This window comes from Mytilus trossulus, chromosome 3 (assembly GCF_036588685.1).
Source record: "Mytilus trossulus isolate FHL-02 chromosome 3, PNRI_Mtr1.1.1.hap1, whole genome shotgun sequence".
Classification (NCBI taxonomy): domain Eukaryota; kingdom Metazoa; phylum Mollusca; class Bivalvia; order Mytilida; family Mytilidae; genus Mytilus; species Mytilus trossulus.
Window position 1 is genome coordinate 77346782 of NC_086375.1, and position 22781 is coordinate 77369562.

Here is a 22781-nt window from a genome sequence, read left to right on the forward strand (position 1 = left end):
CCATTGACAATAATATATAAACTCATCAGCAACTGCAAATGTAAACCTTTTACACACATACATAAAATTAAAAGTTGTGGTATGAGTGCCATAGAGACAACTCGCCCTCCAAGTTACAATGTGTAAAAATTAAATAATTATAGGTCAAAGTACTACTTTCAACACACAGTCTTGGTTCACACTGATCAGTAAGTTTTTTTGGGCCATGTAAAACCATTCAAACAAAGTTATTTGGACTCTGATGAGGAATACAGATACAAGAGTTGATTTTCAATATCATCTACATTTCCAGGGCAAATAAATTCTCTTAAAATATTTGAAGAACACTTATTTTTCAAAATTCATCTGCAATAAGACTGATGTTAGCCTTTTTATCTACAGATTTAATCTTTGCAACTCTTTTTAAAACACATAAAAAATAGATTTTCACATCAAAAATATTTGAACAATTTATTGTTTTCCCTTTACAAACCTTGATTCCTCCCTCTGTCTCTCTTCTTCCATTTGTCTTTCTAATAACATTCTTTGTTCCTCCTGTACTCTGTGGGCCGCACGTCTTCTTTTTTCTTTATCTTCTTCCTCTTCTTGTCTTCTACATTCTTCTTCATGTTGCATTCTTATTTGTTCTGCTTGTTGTTTCTTCCTATTATAGTCAGCCTGTTGTCTTTGTAATTCCTAGTGAGAAATTAAAATTAGTTATAGGGTGTTTTTATTGGATCTACATATCATATGTTGGGAGTCTTATCTATAATCTCAAACTTACAGGTCGGATATCATATAACTTTTCAGCTGGGTTACTTAAAACAATTTCTCAGAAAATCAAGTAAAGCTTTGAATGGTAAAAATTCATTAATACTTTTCAATTTGATTTATTGTTTTACTTGTTCAAAGTGCAATATAGAAAGTTGAATGTAGGAGTAAGGGAATTTTGAAGTTCACTTCCATAAGAAGAAATCCTTCAAATAGCAAAAATCCTATTGAAATATTTAAACAAAATGTTCATTTTATTCTCTTATAACATAAGTGAAACACCCATATTTTATATTTCAGTTACAGAAAGAAATGAAAATCCATTTGATTAAATACTGTTTTTAAACTTGACATATATAATATTCCATTAGTATGAAAAGGTAGTTAATAAAGATTTTACACAGTAATATGGGTATGGCATAAATTTATGACAAGGTTAATTTTACTGTTCCTATTGAATACCCATAGCTGAATGTCTTTCTAGTTTTCATAATCTTAGTCAAGTTCTTATTGTAAAGTTTCTTCAAGTTTTGAGATAATCCAAAATTATAGACAGAAAAAAACAAATTTTCAGATTTTGCATTTATTATTTTCTTGTTTTATCATTGCCAAGTTTTATATAGCTCTGATTTTATCAGCATTAGCTAACAAACAAGTCTTTGTTTTTATTGAGTATCATAGAAACAGATAAAAGAGCAGTAATATCATGTTCCATATTTTTCACATTCAATGCCATCAAAACTTGTATCTATAATGTGTTGTAACCATACTCACCACCTTATCATTGACCAACAGGAATATAGTCAACAAATACAACATAAACAAACAACTTAAAAGTAAGAAAATGAAAAGAAAAAGAACTTAAAAGTATAATACTGATGCAAAATTTGATGAAATACCATCCATGCAAACAACTCATACTCGCAAACAATAATTAGGTGTATTACTTTAACTCTTGTTTGTTTCATTGTTGGACATGAACTATAAAAACATACCAAAATACCCAAAAAATATAAACTGATGATTTCGATTCTAGTGACGATTCAGATTTATCAAGAGATCATCAATAAATAGTTTTTCGCCAATTTATCCATTTATCTAATTATTTTTCTATTGACCTTGAAATCATTGATATTTCCAATATTAAAGTTTAAGTCAACATTTTCAAAATTAATCCAAGCCAACAAAGCAGATTTCAATACAATGCAGAGTTTAAGTGTTTTTTAAAATTCCTTATACATTGTATTATGCTCAGAATTTTAAATGTTGTAGAAAATTCAATAAATACATCCAAGTGTCAATCATAATATGAGAAGTAAAGCATAAAGCAAACTTGGGTATTTATTCAAATGTGTTTCCTCGATATTATACTATTCAATGCAAAATCAGCCTGAATTTATACAAAAATGGCACACTGACCCTTGATATTTCATTCTCCATGTCTTTAGGAGTCCCTGGTGTTATTGGTGCATTAGGTGAATTGGATCCCGTTGAGTAACCTCCATAGGTTGGAGAATACACTTGTCCAGATTGATAGTATCCTGGCGTTGGAGTTTTAGGTGTCCTTGGAGAAGTAGGACTTGCCTCTGGACTATACTGTTGATTAGTGACAACAGGAGACGGTTTCACCCTACAGTTAACATTCTGTCCCAGATTTACTTGTGATGTGTACTGAAAGGTGTTTGGTGAGTTGGTATATCTACTTTGTGTAGGAGACAGTGGTGTTGTATATTTTGATTCTGAGCGCTGGCCATTGTTAGTCGTATACTGTCCATACTGCTGTTGGTTATTGGGTGATTGGGAAGAGTATTGAGGTTGCTGTCTACTGGAAGTTGGACTTGTAACTTCTTTATTCTGTGAATAAATAGCACTAGACTGTGAATAAACTGGAGAGTTACTATAGGTATTCTGGTTGTAATTTTGATTTTCATTTGATGAATTTGAGTTAGATCGATACATCACAGGTCCATTTACATTATTGCTTTGATAATCTGTATTGTTAATATGACCAGTACTATCTTTATAATTATTGCCATATTGCCCATAGGTATTTTGAGGAACACTTGGTTTCACTGACTCTGGGTATGACGATGGGCTATTTTCTGATTTTCTGGGATACACCTGTGGAGGCGACTGCATGTGACCATTAATTGGAACTCTGTGATCCTTAAGCATTTCAGCTGAGCGTAAGGCAAGCATATTGGCTCTATCCAAATCACTGTTAGCCTGTTAGAGGAACAAGTAGAAATAAAGAAGCATGCATACACAGAATGGAAAGCTACATCAAATACAACACTGAAAAGGTATTCATTCATGGCAAAGTTCTACTTTCTATTTCAAAGTTTGATATAGTTATAAAATTTCTATCAATCTTTTAGGAAATTGTATAATGCAAGAATAAGTTCCAGAAAAAAATCCATGTTGTGTTGAAAGGCACTTTGTGCAAAAAATGTTGTGAGGTGTACTTTCTATTGATAGGTTATCCTTGCCATACATTGTTTTCTTAACCAAAATTTAGCTTGCCTACAGCTCCCCACTTTTAAGTTTTTTCAAGATATATAGACTTCAGTCTTTAAGTAACTTATTCTTGCAAAACTTTAAATTTACAAACTTTTCATATATGAATACCTTTCCAGTCACAACAATGAAAAGCTAACTGCACGGCATTTATAACCAGTTAATATGTACATTTGTTTACAATATTGAAGACACCAATTGCAGGTAACTTTTATTTTAAGCCAATTTCATTGAGGGTTATCCATCACATAGCATTATATTACTATTTTAGAATAGATATTGATATGTTATCAAGCTTTTAAACACACTGAATTTTTATTTTTTTTCAGTTATTATCTTACTTAAGATGCCTGAACTTAAGGTATATTTACGATGGTTACATACATAGTTGTGTTTTACTAACAATTATATGACATTTTCCAAACTTAGATGCTTTATATAGCCTGGTGCCATTATTCAAGACCAATAAAGCTTCAGGAACTTGAGTATTACTTTGCAAACAGTAACACAATTTACCTTACCAAGTGAAGATGAAATTAGGGATAGCTTTTAACTAATTTAATTTGAAATGATTTCTTACAATTTATAATTCATAAACAGTTTTCCAATTTAAAAAAGAGGGTATGACAGAATCACAGAAGTGCATACTATAGGCATAGTGAGTCTTACCATGCTCTTCAAATGGAACTTAATTATTAAATTTGATGTCAAATCTGTCAATTTGTTTATTTATTTGATGTGGGTTTTTCAAAAGATATAAATTTATTTTATAAGTTAAATAATATTTTTGAAGTAGCATTCAACAAAAGAACAAACACAATAACATGCTTGAAAAGAACTAATAGTCATGCAAACTGAGAGAACATTTTGAATTTGTATAACTACTATCACATATTTCTTTTAAGATGAAAGTAATTAATAATTGTAGTTTTGCTGCAGCACAGCTTGTGATGACAAGAAACTGTGCATGTGACCATGCACATCATTTCCACTGAGATTTTATACAGGATATGTGCATTCTTTTTTTAATTGTTAGAGAGTAGTAGTAGCAGTTGTTTTGTAAATTAAAGTTATTTTGGCAGCTGAATGTATATATAATATTGTCTTGTTTTCCCATTTTGTACATACATCTGAGGCTGACCATCCACATTTCTCTATACTATCTGTTGTACTGTAGCCTGAATCACTACTGAGAACTGTGTGACGTTTCCATTTCTCAGGAGATTCCAAGATGTTTCTGAATTCATCAGATGTTCTGTAATATTAAAACAAACTTTTACAATATAAATACAAACAGCTATAGTCACTAGTAACACAGTCTCTTATATATACATATATATTTATAACTCAATATTCATATTCTAATGGTCTTCTAGACGACTTCGATGAAATCATGTCTGAATTAGAAAAAAAAACAAGTATTTTGAGCTAGCATTCAATAACAACAAGCATTTCTAAGGAACATTTATAGCATTATTTAACTTATAGATGGTTGATATAAAGAATGGAAGGTGGAAATAGTTGGCATAACGCCACAACAATGTTAGTCTCCAAAATAAGTAGTATCATCAGATGGTTAAAGCCTTTTGTGTTTTTCTTTTTGTTAATTCAAAAATTTGGAATTCTGTTTTCAATTCATTCACAATTTATCTATTAAAATGATGGGTTTGAAATTTTACTAAGAAACCCGTCTATCATTGAAGACCATTTGTCTACCTTTAGATAAATTTGTTTTTAAGTTTTCATTGCTGGTTTGATTTATCAATAATATTGATGTTTTCACCACATCTCCTTTTATTTATATATAAATATGCAATTACACCCAGTGACATTGAACCAATATTTGATTTCCTAGAATATTGATTGATCCGAAGCTTTATAAATGCAGTGAAAACAAACATTTCCAGTAAATAAATCAATGCAGAACCATATCTACACAATTGATTGATATAAACACCCAGGTATGAGCTATATTGGTAATAAAGGTCATTAGTTCAACCAGCATGGTCAAATTATTTAATTGATAAAGCACATTTTGCCTAGTGTAATTTCTCAATAATAAAAAATGTTTGAAAAAAAAATCATTTTTTTTTTTTTTAATATCGGTATAACGTCACAAAAAAGGTTAACTACTAGATGATACAGTGTGACTTTAAAGAGGATATTTTAAAGCCCCCCCCCCCCCTCCAAAAAAAAACTAACAAAAAAAAACAAACAAGAATTATCTTATTTTATGTATGTACAGAAATAGCCAAAGTAACAATTGATACAGCCAAAATAATATTTACCATCAGGTAAACATTTACAAAAAAACATTTAAGAACATATAATTGAGAAAGATTTGTAATATAGGGTTATTGCATGAATATTGGGGAATATTGTCCCGAGTAGAATTTTATATTGCACGAGCTTGGGAGTGCAATATATGTTCTACGAGGGATAATATTCCCCAATATTCATGCAATAACCCTTTTATTGTATAGCAATATAATATTTGAAAGTAAAAATTTGTTTAAACTAGGATTTTGTCGTCGATGACGTCATGAATTTTGAAGATTTATTGCACTAGTGCAATATTGGAATTTATTGCACGCTAACTTTTGGTTACTTTCAATGGGAAATATTATATTGCTATACAATAATGTATATTATTCTCAACATGAGAGTTGAATATAATGTACAGTGACCTATAGTTGTTCATTTCTGTGTCATTTGGTCTCTTGTAGAGAGTTGTCTCATTAGCAATCATAACACATCTTCTTATATTAATTTGAATTCAAAAACCGACATTTTATATTTTTCTGCGTTTTAACTTTGTATCATCTATTATTTTCAAGGCTATATAATAAGTAAAAGAAATGTTTGAGTGAAATGTGTAGATTTCAATATTTTTTGCCATTTATTTTTTTTATTTTCTATAATTTCAAGGCTTTATATTTTTAGTAAAAGAAATGTTTTAGTGAAATGTGTAGATTTCTATATTTTTTGCCATTTAATTTTTTTATTTTCTATAATTTCAAGGCTTTATATTTTTAGTAAAAGAAATGTTTTAGTGAAATGTGTAGATTTCCAAAATCTTCCTGAAAAACTTACTGTGTTACTGGAAGAGACTTTCTGACGAGACGTTTCATTTCTGCTTCATTTAGAACACCTCTTCTACGGTCCTCTTTTATTGCTTCTATTTGTAAATATTTCATAATGTGTTTCTTTCCTTTTGTACATAACTGTAATTTAGAATTGATATAATGGATATTATATGAGATCACAATCCACAAGTTATGAGAAAATTAACCAAGATCTAACTAAACATTTTTACTCATTGTCAGGTAGAGCATGGTAAAGACCTAGACTTCATATTTTAGCCTTGTATCACCATTGCTTTTTCTGAATATGCTATAAATAGATATATTGCTCTTTTTTTCTCTCACCAGTGTGACATCTATGCTTTTCCAAACTAAAATGTTGCATAGAACCCCTTCTCCAAAATAACAATCAAAAGAAAAGGGAAAAGGGAAAAGATGTTAGGATTTTGGAAATAAAGTCATTTACTTGGAAGACACATTTTTCAAAAGCTTGAATGGATTTTTTATACAGTATTTTTGTAAGTTGAATTATAACATTTCATAACAATTGATGCATAAAATATAACTATTGTGAACATTTTTTGTTCACTATGTTTGATTGTACTTACATGTGCAGGTGGCATTGTTAATGGGTTACTATCCAACAGAATTTCCTCTAATGTTTCAATTTTTCTAAATGCTGTTGGTATTACTGATATTCTATTATTTGAAAAATCTAATTTTCGTAAACTTAATTTGCTGAGTTCTGCAACAATATCAAAATATATATAAATAAATATACAAAATACATGATATCAGAAAATCAAAATAACAATTTGTATTGTGTAAAAGTACTTTTTTTAATGCCATGTAACAATAATATGCTTTTTACTTATGACTCTCTCTACCTTGTAATGTGTAGTACAGATTGAGATTGCTGAATTTGTAATATTTTGTCTTGGTTTCAGATGTTTGTTTTTTTGTGTTGATCTATGAATTCAATACAAATTTATATATGTGTGGTAATTTTTCCATAAATTTTTTGATGTTATGTGAGGTTATATGTTTTTCATGCGCATCTGTTATTTGTTTTTTAGTTTGTTTATTCTTTTATTCCCATTTTCTTACTCTTTTAAAGCATAATTAAAGTATGTGTCTCATATTATTTTACGTGAACATTTATTATTGATATCTTACCTATGGGTAATTCTATTAACATATTTCTCCGAACATTTAACGACTTTAATGATTTGAGATCACCAATCTGTGGGGGGAGCTGGGATATTTCATTGCAACTAACATCCTGTAAAAGAAAACATTTGATTATTAAAACAAGAGTACACACACTGAAATGTCTCGCCTTCTTTACTAATCATTGATATTATGTTAATAGTCCTAATAATAAAGCTTTATTACAACTGTCACATAAACTTAACATAAACCAAGAAAACTAAACATTGACCTTTGAACCATGAAAATGAGGTCAAGGTCAAATGAACCATGCTAGGTATGCATGTACAGGTAACAATTCTTCCATACAACAAATAAAATTGACTTATTGCTTATAGTTTAAGAAAAACAGACCAAAACACAAAAGCTTAACACTGAGAAATGAACCTTAAAAATTAGGTCAAGGTCAAATAAAACCTGCGCGACTGACATGTAGATCATGAAATATTTCCATACACCAAATTTGGTTCACCTATTGCATATAATATTAGAAAAAAAGGCCAAAACTCAAAAACTTAACTTTGACCACTGAACCATGAAAATGAGGTCAAGGTCATATGAAACCTGCCAGGTAGACCTGTACACCTTACAACCATTCCATACACAAAATATAGAAGACCTATTGCCAGGGTTGGCAAAGTATTACCCACCCGGGAATTCCCGGGTGGGAAAACCTGGGTTTTCCCGGGCTGGGCAATACTCACAGAAATTGGTAATAGTGGGCAATACTGGGCAATATGATTTTCTATGCTTATTTTAACACTAAATAGTAAAGACTTGGTACAGTTTCATAGTATTACAGCTAAATATATACTTTTTATACAGATAGCCATTGACAGTCATTTCTAGAAGATTGAAATGTCAATTTCATTCTCTCTCTTTTAATTCTATATGTAGGCAAAATAGAAGATTTGTACATTAAAAGATACCTTTTTAATTACCAAGCATTGTTTTTATAATCCAAACCTTGAAACATGCATTTTATTGCAGTGAGTGACTTGTTAATTTTATTTGTCATACATTCATATTGCTAAATAAACACCCTGAGGGGTCATGCCAATAAAACTTATAGAATTATAAAAGCTTATTATTGTTACATTTATAAACAAATCTGTGTTCTAATCTGAATAATTACTAATTAATTAGTGACATTATTTAAATTTAATTTTTCTTACAAGTAATTGTTAATTCTTAATATAGGAGTTATATTTATTTGAAGAAAAATATTGTTTTGCTTTATATTTACAGTTTCCCCATCTAGACAAATGCTAAACAAACAAAATAGGGTATAAATATCTTATTCAATGTATTACATTTGTGTTTATCACTGAATTCTCTTTAAAATTCAGACAAGTATGTTATATTACCCAGTATTTCCCAGTATTACCCACTAAAACCCAGTAAAACCCGGGTTTTCCCAGTATTTCCCACTGGGCTGGGCAATACTCATAAAACCCGGGTTTTTGCCAACCCTGCCTATTGCATACAGTATAAGAAAAAAAGACCAAAACACAAAAACTTAACTATAACCACTGAACCATGAAAATGAGGTCAAGGTCAGATGACACCTGCCAGTTGGACATGTACACCTTACAGTGCTTCCAAACACTGAATATACTAGACCTATTGCTTATAGTATCTGAGATATGGACTTGACCACCAAAACTTAACCTTGTCCATGAAATGAGGTCAAGGTCAAGTGAAAACTGTCTGGCGGGCAAAAGGACGGACCTTGCAAGGTACGCACATACCAAATATAGTTATCCTATTACTTATAATAAGAGAGAATTTAACATTACAAAAAATCTTAACTTTTTTTTCAAGTAGTCACTGAACCATGAAAATGAGGTCAAGGACATTGGACATGTGACTGACCGAAACTTCGTAACATGAGGCATCCGTATACAAAGTATGAAGCATCCAGGTCTCCCACCTTCTAAAATATAAAGCTTTTAAGAAGTGAGCTAACACTGCCTCTGCCGCCGGAACACTATCCCTATGTTGAGCTTTCTGCGACAAAAGTCGCAGGCTCGACAAAAATAGAATCTGAAAAAGTTGAGTATTTAAATCAAATTGAATATTAGACATAAATAAAGTCAGTCAAGTGAAAAATGCAGCTCAATGCAAAACTAAAGGTGGTCAGTTTACCATGATAATAATCTGCTAAAGTGGAGAAACTGTTAGGCTATTTTGGATGTATAAATTCTATTTTGGATGTATAAATTTGCAGTTAAGTCTGACCAGAAAGTGGACAAATTAAATTGCTGGTGTAGATAGTGCCAGGCTCTTTGCAATTTAGTAACCCTGCAGCAACTCTTTGAGGTGTTGATAGTGGCCTTTTGCAAGGTTAAATTGACCTTTATCATTACATCCTTATTTTTCTAAGGCTACTAATTTGCTACTGACATTCTAGTTTAACATTAAGCTAAATATAAAACTTTATATGAGAATTTCACACTGTTTCCATCAATGCTGCTTCAGCATACCATTATCTTGCCCTCAATGATGTTATTGGTAAGTTTGACAATAATATCATGTTTAACCCAGGACTTACAATTCATTATGCATACTTTAATATCTACATGGATGTTAAGTGAAAAATCCACTCTTTTGTCAACATAACTTACACTTAATTCAAATAGATTGTACATGTAGCTTACTTATACAAACAGGAATGTCAATGAAACATGGAATTTTAATAAAAATGTGTTGTTCTATCAATAACTGCTATCTTTGTCCCATTACCTTTGATTTTAATAAACACTTGTCATTGGGATTAGGACTCTAAGTGGTTAAAGTGAATAAGTGATACAGTATTTAATTTAAGCACTGAAAGTGAAAAACCTTGTGAAACAGAAAATCAATTTCATTATTTCAGAAACTTATTACCTTTTTATAGCAGTATATATAGCATGTAATGAAAATCTGTTTAAATATGCTAGGGGGGAAATAATACTTTCCATCAGTTCAAACCTGAGTTTTTCATCTTAAAAAAGAAATCAGTTATAATAACCTTGACCTTTGACCTATGGACCCAAAAATCAATAGTTTCTAAGTCTGAACATATTTCTCAAACAATTCAATAATAGAAGGAGTGCAATTTTTCTGAGAAGATTCCGGTATCTGGGTTGAAAACTGCATGACTAGTTAAATACAATATTTCTTGGTATGTACTTGTCCAGGCCTTCCTTACATCTTTATACTATAATAATGATAATAATTTAATTCACCTCTTTCATCAAAATCAGTCTCTGTTAATTATTTAGTCCTAGAACTATCTGATTTTTTTGTTAGATTCTATTGGCTTAAGACATAGGACTAGTAAAGAATTGAAGAATAATAAAAGTCCTGATTTTTCCCCCCAACATACCTGTATTAGGTACAACTTCAATGACATTTCTTTAATTTTTTTATTACAAATTAGAATATCAGTACTTACTATTTCCATTAATTTGTCTAAAACTCCCATTTCTTCAGGTAATGATATCAATTTATTATGACTAGCTATCAACACTTCTAAAGACACAAGCTCACAAATAAAGGGAGGTATAACTACTAACTGGTTTCGACTGAAAAAGAAATATAGGGCAAATAAGTAAAACCAACAAACAAACAAAACTGCACAGAATTATGTTTTTTTTGTTGATATGTGTATAATGTAATTGATGAGGAGTAAGTACAACAAAGGAGATTTTGTTTTCTCAAAATATTTACATGCAGAACAAATAAGAAAATTTGTTTTTAATATATTGAAAGTCATATGATCTTTGTAGAGAAATAAGTACAATATACATGATATATCTCAACATTCACTTCTAAGATTTGACAGTGGAAACCAGATCTTGCACATTTGCCTTGACAACACATATCTCAAACTGGTAGACTAATACATTTGATGTCTCAATCCACAACATTGAAGAACTATTCAACATGTAATGATATCAACAAACTAGAGGCTCTAAAGAGCCTGTGTTACTCACCTTGGTCTATACTCTATATGCATATCATAAACGAAGGACACAGATGGATTCATGACAAAATTGTGTTTTGATGATGGTGATGTGTTTGTAGATCTTAGTTTACTGAACATTCTTGCTGCTTACAATTATCTCTATCTATAATGAACTTGGCCCAGTAGTTAAAACATTTTCAACACAAAGTGATGAGAAAAGCTATAAATATGTGTTCAAAATGAAGTACTGGGTTTAGTATTTATGTTATTGGGCATAGGTCTGAACAGTCACCATAATTAGAATAAACTACTATTTCTTTATCATACAATATCTAAACAGTTCAAAAGTGACCACATATCTTGCAGTTAAACTTTAAACCAGTCTATTCCAAAACTGTCTTTGCCATATACCATTGAAATCCAAAGTTAAATTTGAAAGAAGTAGAAGACCAGCTAAGTATATAGTTGATGCTCAAAATTTGTTTATTCTTAACAACATGAACAATGTATTATTCCACTTATGACAGAAACAAATCCTCCAAGGCAGAATTCAGATTCTAAATCTAGTGTAGTATAAGAATGGTGTTAAGAAATCAATAGAAACTTCATCTGTCAATTTCATTCTGATATCTCAAAGTAAATGGTTTATAAGAAAATAACAAAATCATATACAAATAGAACAGATTAACTTTGCTGGAAGGCTAATTTTTGCACCAGCATTTCAAATTATCAGAAAATTTCTTCCAGACAAAAATGACTCAAAAGAGATAGGAAAATTGTAAAGCAAGATCTGTATAACTGTTTAACTTGCGGAATGACAAAATGAAGTAAGGATGGAACGAGGGAGATAATAGATCAAACTTTGTTGTGGGGTCATAAATATACCCAGAATGACCTTTTCCTCTTTCTCTTACTAGGTTAATATTAAAGTTTACTTTGAAGTGTAATACCATTTCTTATTATGTCTCTCCAATAAATATTGATGGAATACATTATATCAGGAACAATATTTATATGTGACATGTGGGCGTATATAAACACAGGTTTAATTAACACCTTTCGACTGACATGAAAACATCCTTCACACTTAGAATGTAACATAGAAAAACAATCATCTATAAATTATCAACCTCTCCATTAGCACTTTATCAACCATCACCTTCACTGATTAACCTTGTGTATCAACAACAGCTTTAGGTCAAAATATATACAATGTATTATGTAAAGTTCTTGTATATAACCATCAGGTACATGTAATAATTGTCTTTATATATCATCTTATTAAATTATTCTTAGCTGAATTTAACTATCATGTACAGTAATCCTGGTCTTTATATAGCATGTTCTACTACAAGACAGCAATTATTTTTCAGAAAATAAAATCGCTTTGTTAGTCTTGAGTGTTTGTTAATAATTTTGGTTCATCTGTGTGTGTTCTTTTGAAGTTAAGTCTGGTGTCCGTTTCGTTGAACTTGTATGAACTAGCTTAAGTTTCGTTGAACTTGTATGAACTAGCTTAAGCACACCGTTTGGACAAGTATTTTCTGACTGGGTTTGAGGGCCTTAGTAACCTGCATTAATTTTGCTCTCATACTTGTCATTTTACCTTATCAGCTCTTTAGCAATCATACCAAAACTCCTTATTCTTATATTAATGACAAACTGATAACCAGTGATGTTACACTAGCCCTCAGATCTGAGATCCACAATACCTGCTATCATAATCTCTTTAGATATGTAGTTTGCTTTACTTATTGAATCCAACTATAGAATTAGATGTATGGTTGAAGCATTTAATATGACAAATGTGGACAAATTGTAATGGATGTTTATGTTGCTTTCTAGAGAGTCCAAAATAGAAGTCATTGCATGAAAGAATAAATAAAGACTGGATGTAAAGTTTATGTTCAGTTATACTGGTAAATCATAAATGTGAGGGGGCGGATCCAGTCATTTTAAAAAGGGGGTGGGGTGGGTCACAACCCAGGACAAAAGGGGGGGGGGGGTTCCAACTATATGTCCCCATTGAAATGCATAAAAAAGGGTGTGTTCCAACAACCAGCCCCCCCCCCCCCCCCCCACCACTTTTCCAGGATTCGTCAATGAATGTGAGCTTGGGCTTTCAATGATTTATAATACCCCCATCCCCAGTATATACTTTGTCCTAACAACCTGGATGCAAGACTACTCCTTTTAAACCTTGTCCAAAATAAAGAAAGCAAGAATTCAAACTATTTCTATAATCACTGTAAAATGTCAACATATATTTTTTAGGATTGATTATGTTATTTACTTAGAGAAATCAATTAAACCAATATTGTGGCTGTTTTAGTTGCAGAATAATATTTCCTATAAAATGCAGGATGTTCTAGATCTGGGACAGAGATCAGTTTGTCTACTTTATCCAATTCAGTCCAAAGATCCTTTCCTGTTTGATGTTGTCCTTATTTCTCATCCAATACAACATATATACATATGCTTGGAATAAAAAAAATCTTTTTAAATATTAACTTTATTTGTTGCTTCTTTTAATAATTTCCAAAGAAATATAACATTTTTAATATTTAGCCCTTCACTTTTGACTTGTTATCTATATCTTATTTTGTAGACAGAAATGTCTTGATAAAATATAATGATACCACGAAATATCTGTATAGTAAATAAAACACCTGTGTTTAACCAACAAAGGATGTCCTGTTTCACTTCCTATGATTGTTTTAAAAACATACTTGGCATATTTCATGTAGGTAATCACTCTTTGATCAAATATTTGTGTAGAGAAGGTAGGAAACTATACTTGCTGAAACAGTTACAACTTTTATTTTATTACCTCCTAGTGGAAGAAGTAATGGCTTTATAATCTGTTGAAATTATATTTTTCATACAAAGTGTTTCGTAAAGATATTCAAATTTGGAAATGAAAATGTAAATACGTATTTAAAAACTTTCATAATATAATTCAAATTTAATAGAGGGAATGTTATCATCTAATCAACTGTCACCATGTACAACTGATATATCTTTTTCAGAAGGCAAAACACTGCAGGATTGGAAGACATATCATTCTGCCTAGACTCATGCTGGATTTTGGACTTGTGTTAATCTGATTCCAAGGAAACAATTTATTCATATTCTTATACATCCCATGCAAAATGGATTGCAAGCAAATAAAAACTATCAAGCTTCTTTTTGGTTTGACTCTACTAGAACCTCTCAGAGTTGAGCACAGTACCACGAAACCACTGAAGTTGCTTTTATATTCATGAATATTGCTGCATGTTATACTTACTTCAATGTTATGGGATAGAAGTCTCACTCTACCCTACTTAATACTATAATAAAATTCTTATTTTGTGGTAAAGGTCTCATTCCTCTATCTCATATGAATTACAATTTAATATTGAGGAATGGTAGGTCTTCCTAAAAGTTTCAGAATTTTTACCTTTTGGCCACAGGGGTGAAGCCAAATGACAGAGAAGTAGGATTTTTTGCATGAGATATTCCAACTTTTAATCTTTCCAAATCTTTCATTGCTATAGCAAAGTTGACCCCTTTAGAAGATGTCTTTGTAATTTAAATTTATCAAAGCCTTTGACATAATCAAATGTTCAAGAAGTTAAGTAAGAGCAGGCTATATTTAGAATATAAAAATCCCTCTTTTTTTTTTACTATTTTAGTATTTATAGCCTTGACCTATTCATGCACTGTATTCAGCAATATATATCTAAGTCTGACTCTTATTATTGTCTGGAATTAATTCACAACAAATGAGTCAAAAGCATTGCTAAATGAGAATTTTTATCAAATATATGAAAAAAACTTTATCAGCTGTAACTTCCAATATGTAATACTCTTTTGCAGAATTGCTATTAACTTAATTCATCACATTACAATATTAGTTTCTGTACAGTAATGTGCCAATACATTTGACTAATTAAGTTGGATTCTTGTATCATTTTTAGCTGACTCATCATCAGTGATCATTTCCAATTGCCTGGTTATGGAAACTGGATGACTGTTCACTTGTTATTTTCATCTTAGCATCAGAATGAACATATGAAGTCAAAATGCTAATAAACACCTATTTTAAATTTTAAATATAACTACATGTACTAATAACAATTTCAACTCTAGATATCTATTCCATAAAACCATACATTTCATTGACAAGCATACCTCATCTACTTCTTTATTTAATGAAGCATTATACAAGTGGAGATCTATTTCAATTAAATTTTAAGGTGCATAAACTTTAAGGAGTGGATATATATATAATTATGCAATCATATTGCTTTGTGTAAATCTATCAATTTAAAGTCTAGATATACATGCAATGGTTATATTATTACCATAGCTTTGCAGCAAAAAATGACATAACAATGTATTACAGATCTGACTTCATGTGGTTTACCCTTTGTATTCCCCTCTAATTAAAACAGATTCTGAACAAAAGTTCAACCCATCATTTCTGTACTGTAGATGTAGTTTTTACTATTGATTTATAAGAAAATTAGCTGTCTGACTCATATTATCATTCAGATCATTTCTTGAGATGCATATATTGAATTATCTTGATTTCTGATAGTTTACACTTTGGGTTGTCTAACAAATATCTGAGAGACAATGGACTCTTGAGTTTGTATGATAATACAAGATGAAGGATGTTTCTGAGGGAAATGTGATAACAATCATTGTATACTATAAGGCTGACACCAACAGGACGAGGAATCCAATCCTGTAGGAATTAGAGGACCTTATTTTTACACAAAATTGAGTAAATATCTGTTTCCCTTAATCTAAAGGCATAAAGGTTTAGGCACCCTTCTAACTCCATACTTGATCAGAATTACTGCTAAAATAATGATAGAACAATTACCAGTATAATAAATTTATATCAGTTTTTGGTATACCTCAATTGTTACCAAACAAATCACAGGCAGATCCAGCCATTTTTAAAAGGGGGTTCCTAACCCAGGATGAAGGCGGGATTCCATCTATATGTCACCCTTGAAATGCATTGATTGTCAAAAAAAAAGGAGGGGGTCCTAACCCCCTGCCCACTCCACCTTTGCAAATGTAGCATCTACACCACAGTATATTTTTGGACATGACCATATTTTGCTAATTAAATCCACCATATGTCAGGTGTGGGTAAATGTGGATAATAATCAAACCTATTAAAAAGTACTCAAATGATAAGCATTGATAACAGCCTAGACAGATTACATTCAACAGACCACTTACATTATTATCATATAAGAAACTACACAATTGATGAATAATGAAGAGGATACTTATTTCAATATTTGGGAGCGGTCCAGTATTTTTTCTGACTGTGAGTACTTGCATCCTCCTGATTTGTTAGTTAGTGGAAGGTAAAGAACAGAGCACCATGTAAATACAAAACCAGATGCTCCGCAGGGCGTAGCTTTATACGACCGCAGAGGTTGAACCCTGAACGGTTGGGGCAAGTATGGACACAACATTCAAGCTGGATTCCACTCTAAATTTGGATTGTGATTAAATAGTTGACACAGCATAGGTTTCTGACACAGAATGAATGTATTCAAATGAACTTAAAATTTTTGTTTTCTCTTAGAGAAATTCACTATGCTGTTGAATATTAATCCTCTCAAAAAAATGTTTGAAGAAATTTTCTTTTTATTTATGAAATTTCAAATGAGAAAAATTGAACCCAATTTTTTATTCACATCCCCCTTTCCCTTATTCCAAAACTAATTTCAATTAAAATATTCTAATGGAGTTTGCAACAATTACTACTCATTTAAATACATCATAAAATATTAAGATGTAAAAAAAACTGCTTGTTATCACTGAATGGTAAAGATTATTTAAATTTACCAGTTGGTAGTAAAAAGTGAATATACATTGTATATTGTATATAACAAAGATTTAAGTTGATTCTGGACAAAGAAAGATAACTCCAATTAAAAAAAATTCTTGCAGATATTTCTTTCTTACTATACTGGACAAAGAAAGATAACTCTTAATTAAAAAAAAAATTGCTATTTCACAATATTGTGAAATTAGATATTTCTTGCCATTGCACAATACTGTGCAATTGAAATGACTTGCTATTGCACAATACTTAATATAATAATTTTAGATCCTGATTTGGACCAACTTGAAAACTGGGCCCATAATCAAAAATCTAAGTACATGTTTAGATTCAGCATATCAAAGAGGCCCAAGAATTTAATTTTTGTTAAAATCAAACTTAGTTTAATTTTGGACCCTTTGCACTTTAATTTAGACCAATTTTAAAACTGGGCCAAAAATTAAGAATCTACATACACAGTTAGATTTGGCATATCAAAGAACCCCAATTATTCAATTTTTGATGAAATCAAACAATGTTTAATTTTGGACCCCGATTTGGGCCAACTTGAAAACTGGGCCAATAATCAAAAATCTAAGTACATTTTTAGATTCAGCATATCAAAGAACCCCAAGGTTTCAATTTTTGTTAAAATCAAACTAAGTTTAATTTTGGACCCTTTGGACCTTAATGTAGACCAATTTGAAAACGGGACCAAAAATTAAGAATCTACATCCACAGTTAGATTCGGCATATTAAAGAACCCCAATTATTCAATTTTGATGAAATCAAACAAAGTTTAATTTTGGACCCTTTGGGCCCCTTTTTCCTTAACTGTTGGGACCAAAACTCCCAAAATCAATACCAACCTTCCTTTTATAGTCATAAACCTTATGTTTAAATTTCATAGATTTCTATTTACTTATACTAACGCTATGGTTCGAAAACCAAGAAAAATGCTTATTTGGGTCCCTTTTTGGCCCCTAATTCCTAAACTGTTGGGACAGAAACTCCCAAAATCAATACCAACCTTCCTTTTGTGGTCATAAACATTGTGTTTAAATTTCATTGATTTCTATTCACTTTAACTAAAGTTATTGTGCGAAAACCAAGAATAATGCTTATTTGGGCCCTTTTTTGGCCCCTAATTCCTAAACTGTTGAAACCAAAACTCCCAAAATCAATCCCAACCTTTCTTTTGTGGTCATAAACCTTGTGTCAAAATTTCATAGATTTCTATTAACTTAAACTAAAGTTATAGTGCGAAAACCAAGAAAATGCTTATTTGGGCCCTTTTTGGCCCCTAATTCCTAAAATGTTGGGACCAAAACTCCCAAAATCAATACCAGCCTTCCTTTTATGGTCATAAACCTTGTGTTAAAATTTCATAGTTTTCTATTCACTTTTACTAAAGTTAGAGTGCGAAAACTAAAAGTATTCGGACGACGACGACGACGACGACGACGCCGACGACGACGACGCCAACGTGATAGCAATATACGATCGTATAAAAAGTCCAGATACAACAATCAATTCAATGATACCATTAGTACAGACCACCCATTTACATGTTAATCATTGACTAGAAGATACTTATGTCATGATAACACTTCTTTATAAATGTAGATTACCCAAAAGTAGAGATAATGCATTGTAACTGTCAAAGTAAACAAAATGAAGACCCTTAAATGAATTTATAATACTTAACATGCTTAAGATATAGGTAAACCATCCTCAACATAATCATTAAAAAATATTTATACTGAGCACAAAAAGTTCAGCAAAAAATATTATTGATTTATTTTTTTTAAATCAAGACCACACTTTTAAACATATTTCAATTTACAATGATTATTGTTACAAAGAAAACTTTTTATGATAAAACAAATATTTTTTCAACTTCAGAAATTTATAATTATAAGTTTTTAAAATCAAAATATGTGTTTCTGAACTTTTTTTACTCAGTATATATTGGATATGCTGAAGTGTTTTCTTATTGTTCTCCAAGTATGCTGATACTTATCATCAGGAATTGTATATCTTGTAAATTTTAAATCATAATTTCTCCTAGATTTTACAGGAGTGCTGTTTTCATTCATTTCTTAACCAGTAAATAAATATTCAAAAATAAACAAGTAGATTTTAACCAATAAGTGGTAAAGTTCACTTCCTAATATGTAACCTAGCATAAATATATCAAGTGCAGTCAGAAACTGCCAAACCTGTTGTCAACTTATGTGACGTAATATTTTCCTTGATAGCTTATTAAGAATACTTCAACTTCTCTAAACGACACTTCCTCTCTTATTTTGTTAAATTTAATTAGATATAACTGAAATTACATGTATGTAACAGTATAAGCTACCACCCCCATAATTTACACAGAGAAGTTACACAGTTCAACAAGAAATAAGTATGTCACCTGCCATATGCAGTTACATGTAGCACAGTCCATGTTCTTGTACAGTAACACCACAAAAATCATTCTCAAAATAGTTGAGACTCAACTTCATGTCTCATAATATGTTCAATTTTGTTCTATATTAAGGCAAAAAATAAAAATATTTTGGTTTGCCCAAAAGTAGACAGTGCCAGATACATGTAGGTAGGCATTTTCTTTCTTTTTTTAACAAAGAGAAATTGAAGTGTCAAGACATTTTTTTCATTGGTGGATCCAGGGGGTGGAGGGATGGGGGTCAGGGGGTTGGAACCCCCCCTTTTTTTGGACGATCAATGCATTTGAATTGGAGCATATAATTGGAACCCTCCCTTTACTCTGGGTTGAGACCCCCCCCCCCCTTTAAATGGCTGGATTCGCGCCTGTTTTTAGTCTTCATGCCTATCTGATTAAAAAATCTTTTTCACATCAGGACAATAAAAGATTTTCAGTAGGCAGCATTTTCTAGGTAGGTAGGGTGTGGGCAAACAAATATATTCTTTTTTATAGTCTGAAGGAGTAACTTATTGCATATAACGTGACGGTACCCAAATTGCACCTATTTTGACAGTTTTTTCACCTACGTTTTTTTATGATCAAGAAAAAAATATCCAAACTGTGTTTATTTTGAAGCCCTATCCTTCTTTATTGTATAGGTACACCAATTTATTTTTTAATCCATATTGAGTCATAAAAAAATGGGTTTGAATCAACCTCCAAACCTTCCATGATTCTGTAATGAGGAGTACCCAAATTGCATCCATGCTTAAATTCACATCGTCTAATAACCGAGCTTTTGTTTAATTTCTTCAAATATTTTGAACATTTGGATATTAGTCCATGCTCACTTTTCATATTTTTCGAAATGTATACTCATAACATATTGTATTTGCTAATTTTAAAAAGATGACGTTTTGATGACGTCGCATGGTGACGTTTTCGTACATTTTGCTTTTTCAGTAAACAGTCCATCTGTTGATAAATACTGTGAACATTTTGTGTAAATCTAAATATGTTTACCTATGTTGAAAGACGTGCATAGTATCAAATCATAACCAGATGCTTCGCAGGGCGTAGCTTTATACGACCGCAGAGGTTGAACCCTGAACGGTTGGGGCAAGTATGGACACAACATTCAAGCTGGATTCAGCTCTAAATTTGGATTGTGATTAAATAGTTGACACAGCATAGGTTTCTGACACAGAATGAATGTGTTCTAATGAACTTAAAATTTTTGTTTTCTCTTAGAGCAATTCACTATGCTGTTCAATATTAATCCTCTCAAAATAATGTTTGAAGAAATTTTCTTTTTATTTATGAAATTTCAAATGAGAAAAATTGAACCCAATTTTTTAATCACATCCCCCTTTCCCTTATTCCAAAACTAATCTCAATTAAAATATTCTAATGGAGTTTGCAACAATAACTACTCATTTAAATACATCATAAAATAAACTGTAAATAAAATGTAAAAAAACTGCTTGTTATCACTGAATGGTAAAGATTATTTAAATTTATCAGTTGGTAGTAAAAAGTGAATATACATTGTATATTGTATATAACAAAGATTTAAGTTGATTCTGGACAAAGAAAGATAACTCAAATTAAAAAAAATTCTTGCAATAAGATATTTCTTGCTTACTATTTTGGACAAAGAAAGATAACTCTAATTAAAAAAAAATTTGCTATTTCACAACATTGTGAAATTAGATATTTCTTGCCATTGCACAATACTGTAGCAATTGAAAAGACTTGCTATTCCACAATACTTAATATAATAATTTTAGATCCTGATTTGGACCAACTTGAAAACTGGGCCCATAATCAAAAATCTAAGTACATGTTTAGATTCAGCATATCAAAGAGGCCCAAGAATTTAATTTTTGTTAAAATCAAACTTAGTTTAATTTTGGACTCTTTGGACCTTAATGTTGGCCAATTTGAAAACGGGACCAAAAATGAAGAATCTACATACACAGTTAGATTTGGCATATCAAAGAACCCCATATATTCAATTTTTGATGAAATCAAAAAAGTTTAATTTTGGACCCCGATTTGGGCCAACTTGAAAACTGGGCCAATAATAAAAAATCTAAGTTCATTTTTAGATTCAGCATATCAAAGAACCCAAAGGATTCAATTTTTGTTAAAATCAAACTAAGTTTAATTTTGGACCCTTTGGACCTTAATGTAGACCAATTTGAAAACGGGACCAAAAGTTAAGAATCTACATACACAGTTAGATTCGGCATATCAAAGAACCCCAATTATTCAATTTTGATGAAATCAAACAAAGTTTAATTTTGGACCCTTTGGGCCCCTTTTTCCTAAACTGTTGGGACCAAAACTCCCAAAATCTATACCAACTTTCCTTTTATGGTCATTAACCTTGTGTTTAAATTTCATAGATTTCTATTTACTTATACTAATGTTATGGTGTGAAAACCAAGAAAAATGCTTATTTGGGTCCCTTTTTGGCCCCTAATTCCTAAACTGTTGGGACCTAAACTCCCAAAATCAATACCAATCTTCCTTTTGTGGTCATAAACATTATGTTTAAGTTTCATTGATTTCTATTTACTTAAACTAAAGTTATTGTGCGAAAACCCAGAATAATGCTTATTTGGGCCCTTTTTTGGCCCCTAATTCCTAAAATGTTAGGCCCAAAACTCCCAAAATCAATACCAACCTTCCTTTTATGGTGATAAACCTTGTGTTAAAATTTCATAGATTTCTATTCACTTTTACTAAAGTTAGAGTGCGAAAACTAAAAGTATTCGGACGACGACGACGACGACGACGCCAACGTGATAGCAATATACGACGAATTTTTTTTCAAAATTTGCGGTCGTATAAAAATACAAATTGTTTAGTCTCTAGGAAATCTTGTAAGAATAGTACCATTGCTATTTTTTCTAAATAGGTGCAATTTGGGTACTCTGTGCAATTTGGGTACCCTTACGTTATATATACAGATATATGAAAATTATTAGA

The 22781-nt window shown here is 31.0% G+C and overlaps 1 protein-coding gene across 10 annotated transcripts in view; it reads right to left on the reverse strand.

Moving 5' to 3' along the window:
* LOC134712484 (leucine-rich repeat and calponin homology domain-containing protein 2-like) overlaps nucleotides 1-22781 on the reverse strand; it is a 54288-nt gene that overhangs the window by 19715 nt on the left and 11792 nt on the right. For 8 of the 10 annotated variants that reach the window (XM_063574069.1, XM_063574072.1, XM_063574074.1 and 5 more), the window contains exons 3-9: nucleotides 10999-11128; nucleotides 7527-7632; nucleotides 6959-7095; nucleotides 6361-6491; nucleotides 4396-4522; nucleotides 2170-2976; nucleotides 473-675 (exon numbers count right to left, since the gene is read on the reverse strand). In XM_063574069.1, coding sequence (XP_063430139.1) covers nucleotides 473-675; nucleotides 2170-2976; nucleotides 4396-4522; nucleotides 6361-6491; nucleotides 6959-7095; nucleotides 7527-7632; nucleotides 10999-11128 — 1641 coding nt within the window. The remainder of the gene's footprint in view (nucleotides 1-472; nucleotides 676-2169; nucleotides 2977-4395; nucleotides 4523-6360; nucleotides 6492-6958; nucleotides 7096-7526; nucleotides 7633-10998; nucleotides 11129-22781) is intronic. The other 2 variants (XM_063574076.1, XM_063574077.1) reach the window with 2 other exon arrangements.